Raw genomic sequence first — 16,371 nt, 5'->3', positions numbered from 1 at the left:
GTGAATGCAACATTTGTTGCAGGCGCAAAAAAAGTGAGCAGTTCATTTTCTTTTCGATTTTTTCTCGGAAATGTTTTGCTTCCAAAGCAAATGTGCCCCCATTTGCCTCTCTATCCTCCCGTCTCCATACGACAGGAAATATAGTTTACAGGAGTGCATCGTTTGTTTGTTGTTTTTGTTTTTTACAGCAGTGCATCGTGCAAACAAAGTTTGAAGCCTCCAACCTCAACTAATTCTCCGCGCTTTGGTATTTCAATGGCCCTTCAGTCCATGAGTGAAAAACCTAACGATAAAATTTGTTTTAATTTCAAAGCGAGAAAACTCACTTTGAAATTTCAGAGTCATGTTTTCAGAGTAGTAATTGGTGGCCCTGGCAGGCAAGAAAAGAATGGAACAGGAAATTTCGATGTTAGAAAATCCCTGCATCAGCAAACAACTGTTTTGTAATAAGTGTGAAAAACTATCGCAAAACCCTCGGGTGCTCTTCTGCTTGTACGACTGTTTGTCCACATCTATCTTGGAAAAATATTCTAAGCGAGCTTGTTGTAAATTACCACAAAGCAGAATTGAAATTGGACCAAAATAGAGGTTTTACTCGCGCGAATTGTTATCAAATCGGTCAACAGCGAGAGAATATGGGGGGGGGGGGGGGGGAGTGTGTGTCGGGTGTGCTTTCTGAAAGTATCGCCTCTCAACCAAGAACCATGCAGCCTACAGCAACCACTTATGTGAATCTTTAATTACTTTATTATTTTTAAATAAACTCAAGTGTCATATATTACTACATTATTTCTTTTTTTCTTTATGTTTCTATACGAAAACGTTCTATACAAAATTCATCGACGCCTTTGCGATCTATTAAGTTAAAACTTATTACTTCTGTCAACTTAAACACGAAAGCGTTTTATTATTCCGCTATCCTTGAATGTACTCATAGTACTGTTCCACCAAGTGACTTATGTGAGCAAAAGCAGTTCTTAGACCAATCTTTAAAAGACCTAGCAAACAAAAGCAAAACAGATGAGAAAAAAACAATTTATTTAAGTGCCGAAGTGTCTAGCACTACTGTACTAATTGAGGACACTGAAACAAGCAAACAAAAATTGTAAATTGAAGAGAAACTTGTTAAAAAACCCAACTGGTGGGAGGCTGACCAGTTGGCTATTTACAAAGCGGGGAAGAGTTGAATCTGGGACCACAAACCACAAATCCATCTAGTGGCAGGGAGGAGGATTTGAACTCGGGGCCCCCGGATCACACATCCAGCGGATCACTAGGCAACACTGCCTCCACTTAAAACATTAACGTAGAGTTGTTGTTTTCCATGATTGAATGATAACCGTTTGTATTTACCTGATTTGTAGCTACCTTCCAGCATTGTCTGCAACGAGTCTTGAACATCAATTTGAACTAGCAATACTGCATTCGTGTGCGTTAAGGAGCCTGGAAAAACAACGAAAATGAGCTACCCGAAACGATATAATTATCCTTAAAAAGACTAAGAGGGCGATGTTAAATTCATTGCGAACTTCACAGACAGGGGGTCTCTTGAGAGAGGGGAACCTAACCCAGAATTTGATCAGCTAAACGCAAAAGGCAGATGAAAGACATGCCACGGGCATGGTATAACAAGTTTCCTTTGAGGGAAACAATCCTGTTGAAGGAAGTAAATAAAGCTTATGGCCTTACAAAAGCAATGCTAAAGATTAGATTGTTTCCCCTAAAGTGTCTTAGTTTAAAATATCTTGGAAGCTTAAAGAGAGATTCAAATTAAGTATAGATTTTTAATGATAGCAGGACGTGTTGACGTTCTCGTCAATTTTCGGAAGTCCTCGGGTACTCGTGAAGAACATTCGGCAATGTTCGGCAATTAGTCTTTTTTGCGCAATCTTCGGTTACGTTCGAAAATCTTCGGGTGATCCTCAGCATGGGTGAAAGAAAAGGGCTCTAATACCTTGGATTCCTAATTGCCAAGTTAGAAGTGAAGCAAAGTGAATCTTTGACCTCGAATGGGATTATCTTCAAACAGATCTCTGTGGCCGTACCGACCAATTTATTCAGGTCTATTTTTTATCACCACTTCCGGGATTAGAGAGAATGAATAATCATATGCTCTACGAAGCGTGCGATCACTCGCAGAATCACGTGAATCTTGAGATATTCCAGAACACATAATTTGCCAGCAGCCTCGCGTTTGGTGTCACAGTGAGGAGGCTAAAAACACGAGCTGGCTGTCGGAACACAAAAGAAGGTGTTGTCTCCCAATCCCGCCGAGGCGGTGCGAACTGTATACGAAAGACATATTACCTGATGTAGTTATAGGCGATAACACAAATCCCGACAAACCTGCCAATACTCTGGTGAAACCCTAAAAATAAGACAAAAAAAACACATGTCATCAAATTATCACAACACCCGCACCTTAAAACTCGTCTGAAGATTAACCAAAGGTGATCCATTATTATCACATCATCACGCGCAATGCCACAAGTGCATAGTTACACCGATCTTATGCTTTGATGGACCACCTGGAAGAATCTTCTATCGCGTGCAGGTCACATACAATCATGCAAACACGTCTTTAGAGACGGTAAGTCACGATACACAGTAAAACTGGAGGAACCTCAAAACAGCAGTTTACTTAGGTAGAAAAAAAAAAAAAAACACCAAAAGAAATGAACCACACGAGTAAGAATGCCTAAGACTGAGGGAGATTGAGAAGCATTAGCAATCCACAAGCTTGAAAAATTAGGGCTAATGTTTTTAAAACGAATAATGTATGACGTTAGGTTTTTTAAATTGAACGAAACTCTCCACTTTGCTTTGAAATTAGAGAAAAACGAAGTTAATACAATCAAGGCGCAAAATAAGCCGGATAGTCAAAATAGCTAAAGATTAAACAGAATCTTCTTTATTTGTTTTCAGCTAAGATTTCACGGAATTTGCCGACATTTCAAGCGATAATATCGCCCTTGAGTTGACATTTCCTGTTCGCTTTGATTAAAAATACATCTATCTGACGGTAGATCTGTTAATCGAGGAGGGCGGGAAGCTATTTCTAGAAGCCTACCAAAAGGGCGGTAATACTGTTTAAACTGATGCCAAGTAAAAAAATTAGTAACTTCATAAAATCCGTGTCAAAGAACAGCGTATCAGTAAAGTAAACATAGAGACAAAAGTGTGCTTATTAGATTAATTATAAGCCATTATGCTCTGGGCTATAATTAGGGTACAGACAAATCAGCCATGATTCCCGCGTAAATTAAGCCACTAACCAATTATGCCCTGGCCAAACGGGCACACAGCATGCCGGCCAAAATAAACACAGTATGCCGACCAAATGGACTCGCAAGTAGATCCAAGTAGGTCTACTTGGTCAGGCTTTGCGTGCACTTGCGTTGACCTGTGATGACTTGCGCTCACTTTGGTCGAGATCAAATTTGTACGCAAGTCGACGCAAGTTTTTCACCGTTTGGCCACCCAACCCAAGTCAACGCAAGTTGAGTGACACCCATTCGTTGTTATAGTAACCTATATTAGCCAGTGAAATACAGCCTTGAAAGCCTTGAAATGGTTTTTTTTTTGGCGACTTGCGTGTACTTACGAGGAAACTTACTAGTCCGTTTAACCACCCAACGCAAGTTCAACTTGCGGCTACTTGCGAGTCCGTTTGGCCATAGACTTAGACCAACAGAATCAAAATTTGTGACGTCAGCTTGTCGTCACTACAAAACGTCACAATACTAGGTAACGCTGGTGTCGAAAAACTGCTGGCTCAGTCCACTGTTGGACAAGACATCCTGCCTAATATTACTTGTTCCAAACACACTTACCTGTTGTTGTGGGATTTGCGAGTGATGCGTTGACCATAAAACCATTCCTGCAAGATAATATGAAGTAAACAAGACAGAAGCTTGATTTTAACACTTACAATTGGCGAGGGACTCATCGAAGCAGCCAAAAAATCTCAAACCTAAAGTCTAAGCCAAGTTTTAGTTCGACTGCACCAGGTTCCGTTAAAATGATTTCTAAAGTGCTTTTCGCCAAGGATTGTCAGTAAGAATTGCCAAAAACCAACACTCCAAATTCCAATTGGACCAGGATAGACGGACCCGCACGGAAACCAGCTTAGGCTGATGTGTCTTTCTCTCTAAATATTGTAATTTTTTTTTTTCAAGGCTGGGAGCCGAAAGCCTGAAAAGTCAGTCGTTTCTTTGACCTAAACCCAGAGGAGAGAGTGTCTTTCACCTGGGTTTGGGTTGAAGGAAAAAGAAATGAATAACTTTTCACTGAATGCAACACGAGCTTGCAACTCATAATTCCAAGCCGCCGCACAACAGGTTGCGCGAAAATGTTTCCAGCATCATTGCAGTTTTCCAACGTTTTTACCTATTACAATAGGTATATAAGCCAAACGTGTATGCAAATAAGTTACAGTATATAAAAAAGTCAAATACCTGATGTCCCATTTCTAGTTAAGTACGAGGGCATCCACATCCTCTGCAGACACACATCCCGCGGTGAGGCACTTGGGAGAGGCAGAATATATTTATTGTACACGATCCAAGCATGAGGAATAGATTCTACAATAGAGAAAGGTAAAGAAACCAGTAACATATTTACCACATCTCTTTAGGGTGGGGGGCAGCAACAAGACACAGATGGGACACTTTCATCAAAATAAGTTCATATACTGAGAACTAAAGGTAAATGATACAAGCAAGCAGCATTCAAGACGTAAAGAACGAATTGCAAGTTCCCTAAGATTTGCGAAGTTAGTTTCAGAAACCTCGTGGAAACAATGTCTGGCTTTTGTTACGTGCATGGTCTACCCATGATAATTTTTCTCATAACTTTCAATTTGTTGCCTTCTCGGCTTATTTGGAAGACAAACTTTTTCACTATTTGCGCGCGGAGTTGTGGGACAAACGCTGAGCTTCTACTTTTCCCGCTCTTTACCTTACCCGGCACGAAATGTAACGGAGCATGGGTACGAAGCGGTGAATGCCATGTCTGTCATTTGACATTAGCAATACTATACAACTTAAGTTAATTAGAGATGTGCGAAGAACCCCCCCTTACCAGCTTACGGTCACCTCGTCAATACGGCCACCCTTTTTTGTCCCGACTAAGGCCCATACATTTTCTTCTAAGACTGAAAATCCCGTTAATGCGGCCATTCCGTTAATACGGCCGACAGCCACATTCCGAAATTCCAACGCGTATAATCCTTTATAATTTTACCCCGTTTATACGGCCACTCAAACCAGTTATGTTCAAGTTTATTAGTGCTATGCAGTTTTCACTATTTAGCATAACCCTCTTGAAATATCGTATCTGTGGTATTGTATTTATCTTTTCATTGTTAGCATACATACATACATACATACATACATACATACATACATACATACATGCATGCATGCATGCATGCATGCATACATACATACATACATACATACATACATACATACATACATTCTTTATTCAAGACGCAAAGTTACAAAAGTATACATATAAAAACAAAAGATAAAAAAGAAAAGGCGTCTCGAAAAGGAAGTTATGAGGTAAACCGTATGTAAAAACTCCCTAAAATAATACGAGAAATACATACATACATACATACATACATACATACATTCTTTATTCAAGACGCAAAGTTACAAAAGTATACATATAAAAACAAAAGATAAAAAAGAAAAGGCGTCTCGAAAAGGAAGTTATGAGGTAAACCGTATGTAAAAACTCCCTAAAATAATACGAGAAATACAGAAAATATATAAAAACAAGGATCCTTAATTAAACATTCAGATACAATTTGAGCTTGGATCGGAATAGCTGGAAGCTATCAGCTTCCACTAAGTCTCTTGGTAAATTATTCCATAGCTTAACTATTCTAATAAAAAAAGAATGTTTGTAACAATTGAGTTTGGCAGGTTTGATATAAAGTTTGTACGAATGATTAGCTCTCGTACACTTAGTTGTGGCGAATTCGAAAAAGTCTTCAAATTTCAGATGATAAAAACCAAAAACAATCTTATAACACTCAACTAAAGATAAATATATTCTACGGTCAAATAGAGTAGGCCATTTAAGCAGCTGACAACGGTCTTCATACGACATCTCCCCTTTCCGTTGATTAAGAGCAAGTCGCGATGCTCTTCTCTGTACACTCTCTAAAGCATGAATGCGAGATAAGGGCTCCAAACAGGTACCGCGTATTCCAAGCATGTCCTGATTGAAGTTTCAATTTTTAAAAAAAGTTATATCTGCATTCCACGGATGCCTATTAAAGAACAGTTGTTTAGAAGTGCAATTGTGATCTGTCTGCTAAGAAGTCAAAGAATTTAGACCAGTCGTGAAATTTGACCCTACACCGTTAATACGGCCAGCCCGTTAATAACTAAATTTTCATGGCCCGTTAGTGATCGTATCAACAGGAAGAGAAATCGACAAATAGTACTGTACCGTCAATCTTCTGTAGCACCTCTTCACCTCGAAATGGTTGGTCTAGCTGAAAAGAAAATATAAGCGTCTTTATATGTTGAGTAGAGAGCAGTTATGATAAAAAGTCGTTTTCATCTTGTAGTACACCCTCATTTAAGACCATCAGTTATGCGTTTATGGAAAACCTTCACCTTTGATGTCTTAAAACTGATGCGATATATTCGCATTCCGGTTTTTCAATCAAAACAGCAGACTTAAGTTCAAAGTTTATAGTCAAAGGGCTGACTGAGTATTTGAAGTTGCCGAAATCGAATTTTTTGACAAAGAAGACACCACGGTCGTTGGTGCTCTTTTAATTGTGAAGAATTACATAAATTTTCGGTCACTATGAGATCACAAGGCTTGCAGAAACATGAATTTCAAGTGAGTTTTGATCTTGTCGCTTACAGGAAAACTACATGCACGCATAGCGGAAATGTTTCCTGTATACAGGGTCAATATAGGGAGAGCATGAGTGATAAAGGCAGACACACTATTCAGTCTCCCGGGACCAAGTGCTTGCGTTTCTGTGGCGGGTCCGTTTGAATTGAAGAAACAGACACCACACTCACATGCGGCTAAACGACGTCATGTTAAAAACAACTCAAACCCCACGAAGGTCCTCCTGAAAGAAAGCCTGAAACGGAGGAAATGTTCAAGCGCCACACTCACATGCAGCTAAACGACGTCATGTTAAAAACAACTTAAACCCCACGAAGGTCCCCAAAGAAAGCCTGGGAACGAAAGAAATGTTCAAGCGGCACGGACATTTTTCCGACATTCCGGTAAGAGGAACACTCCTGGAGGTGCTTAACAATTTCCGAATGGATTTTCTGGGAACACAATTGTCTGAGCCGATTCACCTCCTACCGAAATTTCCGGATTTAGGGGTTAAAAGGGTACAGATAAAAACGCTTAATCAGAATCATACAATATATCCGTCAAATGAACCTTTCAGTAGTGTCTTGTCCGATTGCTTTTTCTAACGGTTTCTTTATACCCCTTTAAGCCACCCCCCACCAAGAGATAAATCACCTAGTATTAAGACCAGGGTTAAGACCGACATATCAAGGTATTTTCTCTCACCTTGCCACCTTTCTGCATTGCCAGCCGCAGATAATCATATACAATGTCTGGAGGAACTGGAATAACTCCCTCAACCTGTAGTTAAAAAAAATATATATACATTTCAAACTGACTGACTATTCAAACTTTATAGAATATTCAAGATCCCTTGTGATGACGTCAGTAGCGTTATATAAACAACTTAATGATATGCAGCTGTATCAGTTAAGCTAACAAGTCACGGGCAATTACAACTCGACCCACCCTTCCTCCCTTTTGTTGGTTCTCCAGCACTTCGTGCTTCTCTCTGTCGTTTACTCGACAGGGAGGACTTTCCCATACCATAATGCTAATGAGGCAGCAAGAGGGATAATGGACTGTTCAGAGACAAGTGTAAGCTTAAAGCGTTTATCGAAAATATGGAAAACTAAGTGCACTGAGGCCCCGTCCACACTAAGCCACAGGAATTTAAAAACGCAGCAATCACCGGTCATTTTGTATTTGTGTTTGAGGACAACTCGTTCAGGGAAATCACATGATTATCGTGAGTCATCGTTTTCGAAAAGCTCCGTTTTCAAAATGTTTTCCGTTCACAAGGAAACGAAAAGCCGGCGTTTTCAAATTCCTCAGGGTTGAAGAGCGTTTTCGAAAAGCACCGTTTTCGTCACGGATTAGTGTTGACGGTAGGCCTAACCGTTTTCGAAAAGCTCCGTTTTGGTGACGGATTAGTGCGGACGGTAGGCCTAACTGAAAAAATAAAGCAGCGTTTTCAAATTTCTTCGGCTTAGTGTGGACACTGCCAGAGTTTTTATGACATTTCCCTTCAAAAGCTCTAGACTGCATAAAATTATCTTTTTGAATCTAAACGAGCCTTTCCACACGGAATGGCGTTTTCAAACATAGTACCCATATCTTTGTAATTTTCATTACAGCAGTTGCGTCAATACAAATATAGCCTGCTTAGCAAGCATTCCCGCACGACCGAAAAGTTACTCGCCTGCTGGTCACGCGAAAATTTGGGCGAGGGCAAAAAAAAAATATCCAGAATTTCGTTTAAATAAATAATACAGAAGCTACACAGGTTAGCAAAAATAAGAATTGCGTTAACAATAAGATTACTATTGGGAGGCCAATCTATAAGCTAACAAATTTTATATCGCTGCAAAATTGATGACTATGAGATGCTGCAGAGTTGCAGCTTGGCATCTAAAATTTTTCTCAGATTTTCAGACTTAAACATGAAACACAATTTTTTATGATATTTTATTATAAGCACAGCAACGTTTCTTGGTAACGGAACTGGTAAGGAAAAATGTTGATATTGAAAGCTAATAGCCCACTATGTCCAATAAAAGGTGGAAATAAAAAGCTTTCTCTTTTGGTCTGTCACTATTAATAATCAGTTCTTAAGTTATGTAACATTATAGACACGTGCTGTATGTAACACGAGCGCAGAGCTACCTGTAGACACACGGACCTTTGGACGCATTACGTGCCTATCTATGACTATCTTTACCTTGACAGCTGCCTTTTCATTATTTGTAAAGCTAAGCCGGGATATTGATATTCCATTCTTGGAATCAGTTTTCTTCCATTCCTCAGAATCAATGATTCGACAAAGATTTGTCCACTGCTGTAAAATGAGACAATGACAAAGTATGAACAATCCTAAACATTATCTAAAAGAGAGAAACCTGGCACACTGTCAGTGGAGATGAAATATTTTGAGTACAAGAACCAAAGGCCTGCTTGATCTTTCAGAATAAGGCAAGCGAAGGTAAACAACTCCTGTGGGGTAGGGAAGGGGGGTGTGCAAACACCTCAACCCATGGATATGATGCTGAAAGTTATCTTAAGATATCTTATAACCTCTTTGTTAATTCACTGTGTTCATGGCTTTTATTATAAACTTGATAGCAAGACAGTACAGTTATGAATAAAGAAAAGAAAGCTCAGTCTCTTGTGGTTCACTGGACCACTTCCAAGTTGCACAAAAAGTTTCATAATGAAAATGGATTTGTTTTGCTTGAAAATGAAAGTGCAGGTGATAAATATTTCCACATAAACAACTGCATCGTGCTGGAGACAGGAATGGGATGGGAGGGGGGGGGGGAGGGGGCATAGAAAGATGTCGACGAACAGACCGAAGATGTGCAGGAAACTGCTCAATCCTACAACCAAAATGTTACAGGGACTGCCACGCTGGAACACGCTAGTACATTGGCAAAGTGCGCTGAGCCTGCAATACCATATGAATGCCGCTGACTGGAGGTACCAGCTACTCTTTGTTGTTAACTTTGTTAAATTGCATTTAACAGCATTGAATGCTTTTGCATGAAGTATTTTGACTATCTTACAGCTTTGCATGAAACACGGCAAGAGTTTTCACTTTATAAATTAAACACATATGTCCTTTGTTGACAACTGGATGATATAACATACATTTGTAAACGATGACAGAGTGTGACTGAGTTTCTAATTGGCTTAATTTTGTCATTTGTTTGTCAGTCAGTGGTTGATTTGTTTATACGGTACCTAATATTTAACCGTTTGTAAATACTGACATTGGATTAATGAGCTGCTTCAGTAACATTTACCTCCAACCTTTGAAGAGGATGTAAACATATTTCTTCTTTGCTACTATTTCCCCTCTTCTTGCCAGCAGTGTGTTTTCTGGACTGTTGATAAAGAAACGGCAATGACCAAATGAAATCAATAAAGGAGCAAAATTATTAAGCCAATAAACATGCAAGCTACTACTCCTAAGTTAGAACAGTTTCAACCTTTGGCTGCTTTTCCTCCCACTTATACTCCTGGCATTATTAGCCACAGACCTTGTGGTTTGGTGCAGGAGATTGAGAAAACTTTTCCATTTCTAATTGTTTGTAGGGAAGGAATACACTGTAGATCATTTTTTTTTTTTTTGCATTATTTGTTTTCATAACTTACAATATATATTATACTCTTCTAAAGCTTTTGACCTCTCATTAGCCCTAACTTTTGGTTAAAGTAGTATCATTCATCACTTATCATCATACTCTCTGTATGACACTTTTGTTTGAGCTGTAATTCAATTAAAAGTCCTTAAATTTACACGTACATGTACTAAGAGTAAGGGCTGGGGAGCAAATTTGCTTTTGGCACTAATTTTTTAAGTAATTTTCAAAGACTTAGATTTTGATGGGTCATTATAACCACTCTATATCAGTTGATGCCAAAATGGTATCAAAGAATTGCCCAATCATTGGTAAACATGTTGCTGTCACCTTTGTAGCATAATAGGTTACCAGAGCAACAATGTGACCTGCTAAAAACACCCTTAATATTAGCATTAAGCCCTTATAACTCAAAAAAGAGCTTGGTAACCCCCATTTTTTATTTAAGAAATAGAAAACATGTACCATGTTTCGATTGAGTTTTAGTATAAATCTATTAGCGTTCTATCACGAATGCTGTTCTCTGATTGGCTACGCTACTCACTATCTATCCTGTGATAGATAGTGAGTAGTGTGGCAGTGTGCCCTTGTTAACCAATTGACAGCCGCTTCTTGGCGTTTTCAAAGCGTCTGTGAAGAGGGTTTAGATAAAGTTTTGAACGACTAGTAGATTTATACTAAAACAATAATTAAATTATTCACCCTCGATTTCTGTGCGTGATAGTTGACTCGGGCTGTGCCCTCGTCAACTATCACGTGATAGAAATCTCGAGCTCATAATCTAATTATTTAATAGAAACACGAGTGGAAGTTTGGAAGAATGAGAGATGCTACGCCTCATGTTCCCACAGCTTTTTCGAGTTCTCTCAAACTTTCACAAGTGTTTCTATAACTGGATAGAAACACAGAGAACATGTTTTGTATTTCTTTTAGAAAACACCTTGTTTACTTTGATCATCAAAATGTAAATTCTATTTGCTCATGCCATCATTACGTCAACAGTTTGTGCTAGTTCTGTGTTTCTATCGAGTTATAGAAACATGATTTTTAACCAATCAGTGCGCATATTTTCTCAGGGTTGTTTTCTAATATCAAATTTATTATATGGCTGTGTCTCACAAGGACTGGGAACTACCAAATTCATGAATTTGATTGGCCGAAATCGATATTGACTGCAGTCTAGATTTTCCCATCTAGACCGGCATCTAGACCAGTGTCATTTTGAGTTGAAAAAGTAGCAAACTAAATTACAAAAATGTTCACCATTTTCTTTTATTTTCTACTCAATCATTTATAGAACTGCCAAAAAGCCAGATGACAAAAAAAAAAGAGAGAGACGAGCAAATTTTTGCAGGTTTAAGTTAAGCTCATCACCGTTTGCAAGCAAAATGTCAGCAAACCAGTTACATTACACGAATTAAAGTTTTCTTCTTTGCCATGTGAAACCCCTTTATAAGTGCCAAACTGTTTCAAGCTATTTGGTTACAAAAAGGCTCACCCTTCTGTTCAGCCTTTGTCGAACACTTTTTCTTCCCTTGTCAAATTTGTCTTGAGGCTCCGATTGTGATTCAGTAGCAGCATTGAGCACTTCCATCCAGCTAAGCTTGTCGTCCACACTTTCTGTGTATTACAATGAATACTTGATGTAAACACCTAGCTTACTTTATACCTGATCATTACTAGCATTCTGTTGTACTGGGCTATGATAAGAGGAGCAATTAGGCCAGTTGGTAATTTCTGTAAGTAAGACTTAGATTTTGATGGGTCATTATAACCACTCTATATCAGTTGATACCAAAATCATGGTATCAAAACAACTATAACCTCAGCGGAGAACCTGGAGAAAACCATCGGAGCAAGGCGAGCACCAACAACAAACTCAACCTACATATGGCACGGGGCCAGAATTAATCCTGAGCCTAAAATGGTACGTGGGAGGTGAGCACTCTCACCACTGCAACATTCCTGCTCCCCTGGATGTGGCTTGTAAAAAACCTCATCAGCAACCATTAATTTTCCTTCTTGGCAAATAATACATGGAGTAACAGGGAGGTATCATGACATTATAGTGTGGTGTGTGAAAGCCCAGGCTCAGTGAAGCAGTTTTGAACCTGCATACTAAGATGAGTACCCAAGGAAGCATTGTTAAGGAAACTTCAGTACGTTGTCATGTTTTAGTATTCCATCCAGTAGGGGCTACTTAATACTGTCTCCTAACATTTGTTTACCATGGAAACTGAGTAAAATGCCAATGGCTTTCTTATTTCCCCAGCAATGAAACTATCTTAAACCATTGTAAGTTTTAATGTTGCCTTCTAGTAATTCAAGCTTTTTACTTGACTGTATACATTTTGGTTGAGAGGTCAGGGCAAAGGGCTACTAATAATAATTATTCAAACTGGACATTCTTGTGAGGGTAGCCCATGAGAGCAACTGGTTTTTTTTCTGGCTCTTGTTTCACATGTGGGCAGAGACAAGTGACAGAATATGTCTATGTTCACAGGCTGGGGGCAGGGAGGAAATAAATATTAATCAAGGATCAAATTTAATCTTAGCCAGGTACAGATGCCCTCATTGACAGCTAGTTTTTTAGATCTTGAACAGCCTTTAGGTGGACTGGGGACAATAGGAACTCACCACAACTGATATAATAAGTTCTCTTGGCAAAATTGTCAAACACTGGACCAAGGGCAAAGCAGTTTGGCTTCTTCTTTCTTTCCCCTTCTTCAAGTTCACGTGCAGCATCTACAGTAAAAACAGAAGTATGTGTTCTGATTTTTGACAGAGGAAGGATGTAATAAGACAAGTACAACATAATAATATTAGCTACATATCAAGTAAGTAACCACACTGGCAAAGCCGCACACTGTTGCACTATTTATGTAACCATATTGTTACGTACGAGGTGGCCTCAACTAAAAGCCTGATGGTCTCTAGAGGTCACCTCGCCTCACATTAAAACATTTATAAATACTGTATATTAAGTAAAAAGACAAATAAACACAATGAGTGAATGAATGAATGAATGAATAGGTCAAATAAGGGAATGTTCCACTGCCACAAGCACAAGAGGCACAGGGGCCAATGCCTGGCCTGGGATGGCTGTTGGAGCTCATCCTGGTTTCCGCAGCTTGATATGGTTAGGAGTGTTGCTATGTAACTCTGTCTGCAAGAAGGATGCTTATCCATCACAGGTTTTACCCCATCTTCCTGGCTGCATTTTGGCAAGTTTCCGTAAAAGATCACAGTGGCGGTCATTCAGGCCTACTCTATTAGAGATAACTGCCTTGCCTGTCTGTAGAGAACGCATCGTCTCAGATAAACATTGACTCCAAACAAACCTTTAAAGAGCTTGTAAAACTTAGTACATGTTGAATATTAATGTTTTAGCTCTTTGGGTGAAATATTGAAGGAGATACTGGTTTTCAAAAACTGCAAACTTTCCAGGTGTGTCAATGAGCCCATTCATTCTTTTTTTAAAATTGAGTTTTTAAACACACATAAGGCACAAAAAGGACCTACTGCATTGCTCTCATATTCCCTGCGACAGTTAAGCATGCAATATAACCCTTCAATATATTTCAGTATCACCATCAGAAGCTGACTCGCTTATGCTAATGAGGAAAATCAGCAAAGATTCCCCTATAAACTCACAGATCTCACTGCCTCTCTGATGTCTGTTATATCATAAAGTTCTAGCAAAGATGACAAACGAATACTTATGTTTAGACAAAGGTTTACATGTTGAATCAAGTTCTATTCTTCCAGCCGGTTGATTTGATGTAATATCTTCTAATTTCCTACAAGATAAAATAAACAACAAATTGGTTCTTGTCACTGTTTTATCATACATTTTTAACCATTCAGTCTTACAGTCCTACAGTTGGGCATTAAGGGGGATAATGTGAATGATGTCACTGGAAAGTATTTTGATGAAAAATAAAGACAAAAAAAGGAATATACAATTACAATATGTAGTGGAACTTAAGCAACTAAAACAACACGGTACCTAAACTAGTAAACAATCTTCGATGTTATCATTTATTATTAAACTGCAAAAGGTCTTTCATTGATGACATAATTTTCTAAGCCAAGCCGACCCAATTACCAAGCATATTGGTGGATTTAGTACTTAAGAAAAAGAAAACATTCTCTCTGTTTCTGTAGCCTGTGTCACAGCCACCTCTCCCCGTAAAAAAAATCTCTGATTTTTTTTTCCAGGGAGAGGCGGCTGTGACACAGGCTATGTTTCTGTTGAGTTATAGAAATATGAGTGGAATTTTGGGAGAACAATAGAAATGATGGGATTTCTATGTTTCGATCCAGTACAGAATTACAGCTTTCAGTATGTGCCCTCTTACAGGCTGTTGCCTAACTATTATTGTTGACACAGTGTCTGTAAAACCACAAACAAACATTGCAAATTCAATCATAAACTGTATAAAGATCCCCAACTGGTGGGAAGCTAGCCTAGCCAGTGATAACTTGACCATTTATATGAAAGGAGTTGAACTTGAGACATGGTGAATTTAGACGAGAGACCTCCAAATTTCAAATCTACAAGATAACCTTTAACAGATGAGCTAATCACTTTTAATCTACATGTACCATCAGATCTACCGTCATATGATTTTAATGCTTGCCTGTTCACGAATTTGAATATTTTTATAGTGTCCCTATTATTAATGAGATAGATTTTACATCAAATTGTTTCAGTCAGGAAGGAAACAAGTACAAAGCAAACAATGTTCTAACTTGTGGGGTAAAAATTTCACGGTTGACCACTCAAAAGAATTATAATATCTAAGCTTAAGTTTACGATTACGTCTCTATGTTTTTCAAGGATAATGAAACCTTCACATGTCAGTAACAAAATGCCTCTGAGTAAATATAGGCTTAAGCTTTCTGAGGCGTAATGCGATTGTTATCAAATCACTAGAACAATATTGTTCAGATGGGAAACTCGAGCGAGACAAGAAGACTGCGGTATCTTTATATAAAGCTAAAGGTCCAAAGTCTTTCGCAATATAAACTTGATGGCAGGTTGCGGGTTCACGTTCTTGTCACGTTCTTTGATAAATATATTAATGATGTTCGAGACCATGATCGTACACGTTAAAGCCTTTAACTTGCATCAAATATTCATGTAAGCTTATGTTTTTACCGCCGTTAACAAAAGTACCAAAAAACAATAAATGATGATATCGAACCACCTGTAATATGACCAAGATGTCCCATGCGGACCTCGCACAAGTCGGCACCATCGCCTCCGCCAATTTGTCTGACCAAGCACAGCTTGTCCACTTTCTTTTACTGCCCAGCCTTCTTTGACAACACACTCGATCTCCATTAAGCGCGCAAATATCGAATCAGTCAATTTTACAAGCTACTGACCCGAGCAACTCGCCGGCCATTTTGACAATTACCCACAACTCTTTTCCCGCCCACATCACGAAATCTGAATGCAAATGTAGTGAGTACCCGCATTTTATACAGTACATTTCGTCGTTTCAATATTTGGTTACCATATTCATTCAAACAGTGATAGCGATTTCCCAATTATGCGCCCTATTATATCAAGCCTTCCAGCAATGAATAAACTACAAAATTTCTTGAAAAACAAAAGCCCATGATCTCTACCCATCATATAGAGTCTCTTTCAAGTCTCCCATTTTGCTAAATGAAGAGTTAACCCCTCACCGGGAACACCTACGGAGTTAAAAGGTTTCCGTTGAAGTGTGGATCACGTGATTCCTATCTGCAAAGGGTCAATTCTGGAGCTACGTACAAAAACAAACATGGGTAAATTTTAAATTAGACAGGTCGTTTTCTCGTGAAAACTAGGAAATATTAGAAACGACGTTTTCTTAAAGTACGACTGAGC

The 16,371-nt window shown here is 38.8% G+C and overlaps 1 protein-coding gene across 3 annotated transcripts; it reads right to left on the bottom strand.

Annotated features, from left to right (window-relative positions):
- Positions 1-675: 675 nt before the first annotated feature.
- Positions 676-16,222, bottom strand: LOC145490798 (uncharacterized). 3 transcript variants are annotated; one of them, XM_081469895.1, is made up of 13 exons: positions 15,701-16,222; positions 14,229-14,287; positions 13,125-13,232; positions 11,986-12,107; positions 10,149-10,229; positions 9,068-9,184; positions 7,573-7,647; positions 6,469-6,514; positions 4,458-4,583; positions 3,834-3,880; positions 2,347-2,368; positions 1,354-1,443; positions 676-998 (listed from the first exon to the last, which is right to left on the bottom strand). In XM_081469895.1, the coding sequence occupies exons 1-13, from the start codon at positions 15,835-15,837 to the stop codon at positions 916-918; spliced, it is 1,113 nt and encodes a 370-aa protein (XP_081326021.1). In that variant the 5' UTR covers positions 15,838-16,222; the 3' UTR covers positions 676-915. The 3 variants fall into 3 exon arrangements, with proteins under 3 accessions (XP_081326021.1, XP_081326020.1, XP_081326022.1); XM_081469894.1 differs by having other exon boundaries at positions 2,308-2,368; positions 15,701-16,201; XM_081469896.1 differs by having other exon boundaries at positions 2,308-2,368; positions 13,689-14,287; positions 15,701-15,738.
- Positions 16,223-16,371: the final 149 nt, after the last annotated feature.

Source organism: Orbicella franksi, chromosome 6 (genome assembly GCF_964199315.1).
Source record: "Orbicella franksi chromosome 6, jaOrbFran1.1, whole genome shotgun sequence".
Taxonomy (NCBI): Eukaryota; Metazoa; Cnidaria; class Anthozoa; order Scleractinia; family Merulinidae; genus Orbicella; species Orbicella franksi.
Note: the sequence above shows the minus strand (reverse complement) of the source record. Positions and strands in the feature narration are given on the sequence as shown.